This window comes from Bombina bombina, chromosome 6, assembly GCF_027579735.1.
Source record: "Bombina bombina isolate aBomBom1 chromosome 6, aBomBom1.pri, whole genome shotgun sequence".
Classification (NCBI taxonomy): domain Eukaryota; kingdom Metazoa; phylum Chordata; class Amphibia; order Anura; family Bombinatoridae; genus Bombina; species Bombina bombina.
The window spans coordinates 422,024,939-422,035,437 of record NC_069504.1 but is presented as its reverse complement, the minus strand read 5'-3'; the positions used below and the strand labels follow the sequence as shown (position 1 = coordinate 422,035,437).

General features: G+C 34.1%; 1 protein-coding gene across 4 annotated transcripts in view; it reads right to left on the bottom strand.

Moving 5' to 3' along the window:
* Positions 1 to 692: 692 nt before the first annotated feature.
* The window catches only part of NR3C1 (nuclear receptor subfamily 3 group C member 1), a 288,230-nt gene continuing 278,423 nt past the window's right edge, over positions 693 to 10,499 (bottom strand). For all 4 annotated transcript variants that reach the window (XM_053717157.1, XM_053717158.1, XM_053717156.1 and 1 more), the window contains exons 8-9: positions 4,895 to 5,052; positions 693 to 3,002 (exon numbers count right to left, since the gene is read on the bottom strand). In XM_053717157.1, the coding sequence (XP_053573132.1) occupies positions 2,850 to 3,002; positions 4,895 to 5,052 (311 nt within the window). In that variant the 3' untranslated portion in view covers positions 693 to 2,849. The remainder of the gene's footprint in view (positions 3,003 to 4,894; positions 5,053 to 10,499) is intronic.

The window sequence follows — 10,499 nt, the reverse complement described above, 5'->3', positions numbered from 1 at the left end:
TTTAAGTAAAATAAAATTTAAAATAGTTTGGTTGTTACTTTTCACTCCATATTCTAGCATATACACAGAAGCATGTTCTACAATATTATATATCTAATGAGAGCGACGCTACATATTCTGCACAGATGACACACTGCGTAAAAGGCCCTCTTTGCCACTGAGAATAAACTATTTGAACAGAAAATAGAAGATGCCGTTACAAATATCTTGGATATACAGAGATTCACTAGCAAAAGCAAAGATACAAATAAAAAGAAACTTCAAAAGTCAATTAAGCAGTCTCTTATTTTACAACATGGGACTTTAAATTGTAACTGGCTTCGTCTGTGAAAGGAACTAACAAAATAATTCCGTTTTTATTTTATCTGTTTTTATATTTATATATTGCAATTTTCAAGATGAGCACAGCTTCTTTCAATATGATCTATAGAGATTGTTCATAAATATTAAAGAATTATACATTTATAAAGCTTTCCCAACAAAATCTAACAATGGCATTTGCAACTAGAGCAGAAAGGAGGTACTTCAAGACAAATTTGAACCAGAGACCTAGGAGGTAGAGCTGCATTAGAATGGTAGAACTATGCCAAAAAGAATCCTGAGAAATTCCAGAATATGCCTTTTTAAAGATTCATAGCACGAACAGAAGTAGTTTTTGTAGGAAAAAACAATAAAAAACATCTGTTTAGATATAGTTTTTCACAGAATTTACTTGAAAGACTTGTAAAAATGTGACAGGCTGGTTTTAGAAACAAATATGAAAAATCCTTGCTTATTAAAACAGTAAAAAGTGTATAACTGGTAGATAATTTTACCCTGAAAAACAAAATTCTATGCCTCCCACAAGACATTTCACTAGACAAAATGAACACATTTCACTCAATACCTCTACAGAATGACAAAATCAAGCCATTTTTTGAGATGGTACATCCTACAAATTCTAGGCCCAAGAAGAATTATCCCCAATTTAAAGTAAGAGGACATGTTTTCAAATGGAAATATAAAAATATATACTCAAAAACTGCCAAGTGCTTATAGTCCAGTTTTTTGGACACACAAATAACTCAATGTAAGACAGATAATTGTATAAAGCAAGTTAATGCTATAAAAATTATTTAGATTTAAGTACATAAGTGAAGTTTAAGCCAGAAAAGGATTTAAAAATGGCATTTGTTTTAACCTTGTAATTTTTATATAACCGACACAGGTTTGTCCAGTGTTTTTCCTTGAGAGCTGAAGATATCCTAGATTTTTGAGCTGGGATAAACTAAATGGATGAGTGACTAAAATGACTCACCGTTACTAACGAACAAGATGAACTTAAAAGCCATTATCGCTAGCTCTTGAGGATAAATGTTGGACAAACCTGTATACTATTACCAAACATTCTGTTGATAACCTTTTTCTACTACATAATTTAAAGTATTTTTCTGTCATACAAGCTGCAGTAGCCCTTTCATTTCCCACACACATTTCCAATTATACCAATATGGCATACATTTTAAAACTATAAATAGATCATTTGTATATGAAAACAAAGCTTGTAAAAAATATTTACCAAGCCAACATATTTCAGTTTATTACATATATTTTTTAACCTGTGGTACAGTGGCTTTGTAGTGACCCTGATAAAAGTAAAAAATATTTTTTTTTATCTGATTAAAAAAACGTTAAAGTGAATAGCTGTTAAAGTCAATTACTTCTTTTTTTTTTTTTTTGTTACTACTAAAAGCATATACATCACATATGTAAACTACTGAAATGGCTACAGCAGCTTCGAATAAAGCTTCTCTGAGAATTTTATGGCACATGTGCATATATTTCAAATCACACACACACACACACACACACACACACACATCTTTTTAAACTAAAAACAGGGTGCAGGGATTTCCTTGTAGCTTAATATTGACAGTTACATCCACTTAAATACATGAATGTTGCCCGTACATAAAAAGTCATCTGAGATGCAACAAGAATTTTTGGCCATATATCTCTACAATCTATTTAAGTAATATCTATAATTTCAAAGCAATTTATTTAAATGTGTGATGAGAGAAAAAGCTCATGGTAGAGAGAGAATACACATTCACTTTGATTAAACCCATTTTACTGGAACCATATTTTTTTTAGCTGTTCCAGGTAAGTTCTGAGCTGCCGCTGTTTAAAAAATGTAATGCATACAACAGAATCTTTAAAGAATACAAAAAAATAGATGTACGAAAAGGAAAAGGCCAGTACATTATAAAAAAAAAATTTGAGAGATAATTGCTAGATTTCAACATTAAGTGCTTTTTTCTTAAAAAAAAATAAAATAAAAGGCACAACTTCCCTTTTCGGATAAACACTTGTAAACATTCCTCGTGTTACATGCATTAATCAAACCCTCTTTAATCTCAACTATACAAAAAAAAAAAATCACTTGACAATAAAGATAGATAAAAATAAAATTCTAGGAAAATTTATCCATTCAATGGCAATTTTTTTTAGCAGAATGTTCACAATGCAGACTCTGGCTTATCCATCAGTTTTTCGTCTCAGTGACTACTTGAGTGAAATGAGGAATTTTCCATAGTCCAAATCTTGGCCCTCTGTAAACCACATAACCTGTAGTGCATAATTACAAAAGAACACCGTTGCAAGGACAATTCCCACGTCTGATTTCTTTTAATATATTTTTTTGTTTCATTTATACAATAAAAGCTATAATTTCGTGTTTGCTTTCCTTAAGGCAACTTTTATATTTATATGTATGTGTTTACATATACATAAACTTTACATATATATACACATACACACAAACATATTTATGTGTGTGTATAGATATATATTTTATATTAGTAAGGCAGTCACTTCTGATGAAATAAAAGTTTTTTGATATTTCCAGATGAATATTTTGGTATCTGATTGCTGATGATTTCGGACAACATCTCCGGGAACTCGATACTCATTGTTTTATCCAGAAAAGAATGGAAGCAAAAGGCTAGTAGATTTTCAACCACCTGGAAGGGAAGAACATATATACTGTGATACTGAAGTAAAGATTGCTATTGGCAGACATCAATGTATTTGGCTGGTTTCGTTAGAAATAACATCGGCAAAAGGCAAACTAAGTTCCTTCAAATGAAAGCTACAACCTCACTACCTGGTGTCTGTGGCCATGAAAAATATATTGGAATCCAAAAGAGCTCTGATATGACAAAAACATTATAAAAGCTGTCTCTGAATAACCATATGAATTAAACTGTTAATTAGCATTATATTTGATACAACCACTTTTCAATGCTAGTGCTTTGGTGCAATGCGGATTCTAGATGAATATAAGATTAAATATTTGCTGGAACAAAACAATATGGGGCACATAAGCCCCATTTTCCAAGAGCAGACTGTAGCTGCCTACACTACACCTAACAGCAGCAAGGGACTCGCCCACCATTGTATAAAGCACAGGGATCCATTACTTGCAGTAGTGGAACAACTTTGGCCTATTTTCAGCCTGTGATAATTAGTGGCAAATAATTATTTGGAATTCAGCACTTTTTTGGACCAACTCAAAATTTAACTTATTTTTTTACTTGCATCACTGCAAGCTTCTTCCCAAATGCAATACCACATTCTTGGAATATGACAGTATAGTCTATGAATAAATAGATTGTTATTGTGCACCATCACTTTAACATGCAGAGCATCCTTTGGGCCATTACTAAATTATTTTATTTTTACATTTACCATTTATATCCTCAACACTCTATTCATAACAAGTCAATCTGGCTATAAAAAAGCAACAAAAAAACCCCCATGGATATCCTAAGAATACTTGAGAATAATGTTGACATGTTTATCATGCAAACATTTGATTTGGCTATGGTAGCAACAGGGGGGCTTTAGTTTGTGTTTGTTAGGGAAATCCTACTTTTACTGAAATTCATGATGTATATGAAAATATTTTCTACATTATATTTAGATTTCTTTTTCTGGAGACATTCAAGAACTGTGAGTACGGGGCTCAGACACACTCTGCTATCTGCCCTTCCCCTTTAATTCACCACATGAGGCTAAGCAACAGTAAGTCAGTGCTGTCAAAGGTAAAGGTCTGCAGGCACCATACACTGATCTCCCTGTCTAATTTGGGCATATCGCTGACATGGGAAGGAACTGATGAAGCCACGTATTTCATCATTTTGGTGTAAAGCAGGGGAGCATGGCTATGCTGCCGGGGCATACAACTGAGATTTTACTTGGGCATACAGCTGGCATGATGGGACTGTGGGATTTATGCATATGATCCAAGGTCTGATGTTGGCATATAGCTGTTAGCATACAGTGAGGCGCAGGTACTGCGTATATCACTTAAGTCTAAAGATGGCTCAAATGGGGAGCAGGAAAAGCTATCTGATCTAAAGTCTCAGAAAGTGTCAGTATGCTTATTTGTGTATTTAAAAAAATGACTCGAAAATTGCTTAGCAAAGCCGGTTATACAGTTATATAACGGTATTGAGAGCACATTAGGTTGTTGATGCAAGGAGAAATCTTATTGCCACTTTGGAGTCAAGAAGTGATTTTTCACTTTGAAAAATTTGTTTCAATTGTTTTTATTTGCCTTCTTTTGAACCAACAATAGTAACAGCGTTTCATGTATTAGGTCCTCTATCCATTAGTTATGCTGCTGAATGTTTGATTTCCAGTTCTAATAGATGTCACTACAAACCCAACATAAATATAACACTTGAACATAAAAATAAAAAAATGTTGTTTAGTGATGCACGTCTTTGCTATCCTAAACCTACAACATGTAACAATATTCTTTGGATTTATCAAGTCCAAAACTGATTTTTCTGCCTATATCCACACGGATCATATGTCTACAGAGATTCATTTTTAATTAAGAACTTACCTCATGCATTGTGTCCATTAGTTTTGTCAGTTGATAAAATCTTTGCCAGTTTTGACTGGAATTCCCTTCTCGCTTAACTATTGCTTTTCCCAACTCTTTAATGTAAGTCATCCGAATTTCTTCAAACAAAGCATGACTCTTCAATCCATCTTTTGGAACTAGAGATTAAAAAATGGCAGTGAAAGATTAAACTGAGTGTTTGTAAATCACATTTTTGTATAATGTATGTGCATTGCATTATTACTGACTACGTTATCATTAATCATATCTTGTGTAAAAATAAAATAGCTTGGAGATTAGCTATATCTTGTGTAAAAATAAAATAGCTTGGAGATTAGCTATATCTTGTGTAAAAATAAAATAGCTTGGAGATTAGCTATATCTTGTGTAAAAATAAAATAGCTTGAGGATTTTAGTAAACCCCAAAGGCAAATTATAGGATGCTTTTAGTTTATATCTTATTGACAGAGCTCAGTGAAATAATAGATTTTATTTAGTAAAAGGTGCGTTTTAAATGTTAGTTTATTAACTGTGCAAAATTCTCCCTTGGGCATATTTAATTGGCAAACCACCTAGCTGATTTTACTGACCACACATCTAAAATTTAAGCCAATAGTAAGTTAAAATTAGCGGATATAAAATAAATTTTAATATTATATTAATAATATATATATAATATATAAAAAAATGATGCAATTAATTTGTGTTTTGGATAGCATAATTAACATTCATACATAGAAGAAAATTTTATAACATTGTAAAGTATTATACTTTCTCCCACCCGGCTAATTCATAATGCCACCTGGTTGGCAAGATTTTCTGTGGAGAACACTGATAATTATTTACATGCTATGTTAAGACATGAAGAAAGCTGAACACCCTAGACATTTTGAATATCTTAGACTGGCTGAAAACAAGCCAAACAGCTGCTTTATAAGTTTACAGAAGACAGTCCTATGACTGTGAATGGGCATGGTATTTGCAGGAGGAATGAACAAAACAGTATAAATAATGGATGCTTCAAAGGCATATAAAACAGACCAACATAAAATATAACCCCCCCCCCAAAAAAAAAACGTAAAGCAGATTTATGAAAACATTTTCAACATAAAATATATAACAGGCTAGTTTAGTTTAGTGCTGTAATTATTATCTGAAGAATTACAAAATAAAAAACAACAAGACTGGCGGTGGATGTGTAATAAGGCACTTAAAGGATCATTAAACAACTTTCTATCATGCATATGAAAGGGTAGCAATTATACATTTTGAAAATATTTTTGCAGTTTAAACTGATTTATTAAAAATGTTAGTACACATTTGTGGTAAGGATAAAGTGCTCACTGGTAGATATGGGCATCTTCCAGAGGATTGGTAGCCAGTGCCCAATTTCCACGAGCATTAAGGCCAAATGTAATTTTTAGGCAGAACAATAATATCTATTAAAAATATCAACAAAATAATCCTAATGTCTTTTTAAAAAAAGAAAAAAAATGGATTCAATGTCTCTAGTCTACTTGTTATGGACCCCCAAAAATTGTGGATGACTGAGGATCATGACTAAAGGCAAAGAAAAAGGTACAAACAAAACCTAAAGGAACTGTTAAATAATTATAACTAGGAAGATGACCATTGGTACAGAGGCAGAATAAAACTACAAATAGTAATACAAAAAACAAACAGAAACAAGTAAAAGAAAAGTGAACTGCAAGACATATACGCAATCTCGAACAAAGTACTACTATTTTGTTGGAAAAAAAGCAAAACAGAAAAAACACTGACATACTCCTCTGACAGATAAGGGATGATTATGATAAAGAAGACATAGGATAGAATACTGGTATTGTACTGTTACTGTAGCTCCATGTTCTTCCCTACAGTTATTCCTCTACCTAACAATCCATGACCAAGCTTCTGACTCTTACCTGCTTTCATTATTTTTATTCCACATATTTTACCTTTTGGTAAGCTTGAGACTTTCAACTTACTTTACATAAAAGTTAATCTACTACAAATAAGTAGCTTAAAGGGACAGTCGACTCTAGAATTTTTTTATTGTTTTAAACAATAGATAATCCCTTTAATACCCATTCCCCAGTTTTGGATAACCAACATGGTTATATTAATATACTTTTCACCTCTGTGATTACATTGTATCTAAGCCTCTGCAAACTGCCCCCTTATCTCAGTGCTAGTTACAGACTTGCATTTTTGCTAATAAGTGCTGACTCATAAGTAACTCCACGGGTGTGAGCACAATGTTATCTATATGGCATACATGAACTAGTGCTGTATAGCTGTGAAAAACTGTAAAAATCCACTGAGATAAGAGGCGGCCTGCAGGAGCTAAGAAACAGGTAGATATTTAGAGTCTTAAAGGTTATAAAGTATATTAATATTACAATGTTGGTTATGCAAAACTGGGAAATGGGTAGTAAAGGCGTTATCTATCTTTTCAAACAATACTAATTTAGGAGGAGACTGTTCCATTAACTGTAGGGCAGGGTAACGATGAGGTTTTTTTTTACATAAGTACTGACACAATCTCATGTATTCTTGTAGAGCACTGTTGAAATTTAAACTTAATAAAATGAATGATTTGCAGATGGGCACATATGACTGCGGTACTATCATAAGTATTACAAACCATTGAATTTTGATTTTTTACACAGTTGATGACATATCTGTCTTAAGTCTAAATAGTGGAGCTACCACTCTTCTTGAGGTAGCTTATAACGGAGCTTGAGAAATTTATATCAAAGTAAGAAGCCAGCTATACATTTTTAGATGCTAAGCTAGAAAAAAAAATAATAATAATAATTAAGTGTTTCCAAACAGTGAATATATACAATAGAATAAAAATAATAAATGAATATGATATTCCAAATTTAGTAGAAACATCAACATATAACAAGTATTCTTGATTGTTCAGGTGTAAATTCAATTATTCTTTTTAGACCTCTAATAATAAAAAAAATCTTCATAGTATAACATTGTATTGACTAACAAGTATATAATCTAGACAAGAGGTTACTCGTGTAAGTGAGCTACTTTAGGTCTAAGATATCCATTTCTCTCAGGTAAAACAGGGACTACTCTTCCACCACTTCAATAAAGTATTTACAGTTTTTTTTTATAAATTTATTTTTTAATAGTGATAAAATAGTGTCACAGACACATGACCTCGTTTTTACAATGTACAGGGGCGGAACTTCCATTGGTGCACCAGGGCCTAAGTGCTGGGGACGACGATGACACACATAGCATCCAGTTTATGTGAAAAAACCTAATGCAGGGGAACCTTTTATTAATGTAGGTAGCAGTCCCAATCCATATATCCTCAAAATCAATATACGGAGCAGCATGTATATTATTACTATTGTTTATTCCACTAAGTTGTCTTTGGGGGGGCAAATTTTTTTTGCATTAGGGTCCTCTGATGAGTAGTTACTGACACGTGGAAATTGTCTATACTATAAACAAGTCAAACTGACATCTTTGGAAATCATAGTCCTGAAGGCCTAAAGAAAAACCTCTGTTCTCTGTAGTATCTGCTTTCTACCGTATATCAGACATATGGTTCACAGAGCAAAATAGTGACCAAATCCTTGCCAGATGATTAGAGGGAACATTGTTAAAGACCTTTGGAGTTGTGGCTGCATCAAAAGGAGGGCATACAATTAAAAGTTTGCACCAGGGCCCTGTGTTGAGTAGTTCAGTTACTGACATAGTGCCAACTCCAACTCTGACGTATGCTTCCCCAATTAATTCAGCTATATCAAGTACATCACATAGAAAGCTTGCCAGCCAGAGCAACACATAAATCAGTTAGAAACACATCCTTTTCTCTAGTTCACATATGGAAAATGTCTATACTATAACTGTTAAGATTACTGCAGCTTTTATTGTATCTTTGCACTAACCTTGTCTCATCATTATATGTTAGAAGTGCTGCAGCTTTAAGCTCAGCTCACCACACCCCCTGGGTGTGTCTGGGTCTCTGTGACATCATCAGAAGCCATGTTAGTTTTACTGATGGAACCTGCTAGAGAATAAGCCATGTGGTTGTAGCTAAATAAAAGTTATCTAAAGTTACTGCTGCAGAGTCTTCATGATATGTGCAAGAGACATCAGACACAAGGTAACAGCACACAACTGAATGTTCTAATCCTGACTACACACAGAACATAACAGCTGGCGACGAGGATCTGTGGTCTGATCCTATAATGGCACTTATTGGCACCTTACCTGTGTTTGCAGCAGACACAGACAGATGGGACACGTGGGTTGAACAGTTTGAGCTATATTGTACAGCAAATAACATAGGAACTGATAAGCAAGTGGCTATGTTTCTGACAACTATAGGCTCAGCAGCTTACACTACATTAAGGGACATTCTCTCACCAGATAAACCTAATGCTAAACCTCTGTCTGACCTGATCTGCCTGTTATCTGACCACTACCTACCTAAGCCTCTGGAGATATCAGAACGCTTTAAGTTTTACACATGCAAGCAATTGCAGCATGAGGACATTAAAACTTATGTGATCAGTTTAAAGAAACTAGCAAGTAGCTGCAGATTTGGGGATTATTTAAACACTGCTTTACGTGATATGTTTGTTATTGGACTCATGGACTGTACAGTACAAAAGAGACTATTAGCAGAGGATGATTTAACACTAAAGCGTGCTATAGAGATAGCTACAGTCATGGAACTTGCTACTAAAGATGCACAAATGCTCCAGGCCCCAGCACAGGCAGTTTGTGATAAGGAAATAGATGTTTTTCATACAAGTGTGCACCTAAATAAACAGTATTCAGCTAGACAAGGGTCACAGACAGCTTGTTACAGATGTGGTGACACAAATCACACAACAAATGCCTGCAGATTAAGGAACAGCACCTGCTATGGGTGTGGGAAGATTGGTCATACAAAGAGAGTGTGCAGAAGTTGCTTAGACAGAGATAAAAGTAAGAAAGGCAGCAAGTCACGTGCAGCTTTTCATGTGCAAGTAGATACACCACACACTGATTCAGAGGAAGACAAACCATTATACACATTACAGATCTACAGCCTTGAGAATAAAATTCCAGAACTGCAAGCAAAGGTGAATATAGATGGTAAACCTCTCATTATGGAAGTTGATACAGGAGCAGCAGTCTCTGTTATCACAGCTGCTGATTGGAACCACCTGGGACTAAGGCCACCAATTGTTCCAACAGCTGTCACCATGCAAACATATTCAAATGAAATAATAAAGCCTATTGGGTGTGTATCACCTACAGTGACATTTAATGGTATAACTAAAAAGCTATGCCTCTACATTTTACCTAAAGGAGGACCACCTTTGTATGGTAGATCCTGGATCCAAGCATTGGGCATGCCAAAGTTACCACAACAGTTACCGCTTAACAAACTGCTGGACCAAAGTGGGAATTCAAATTCTTCTTGGATCAATTCACTAAAGCACAAATATAAGACTATATTTGATGGGAACCTAGGTTTAGTGAAAGACAAGCAGATTCAGCTTCACCTAAAAGAAAATGCTATTCCAAAATTTTGTAAACCAAGAGTTGTACCATTTGCACTTAAACCTAAAATTGA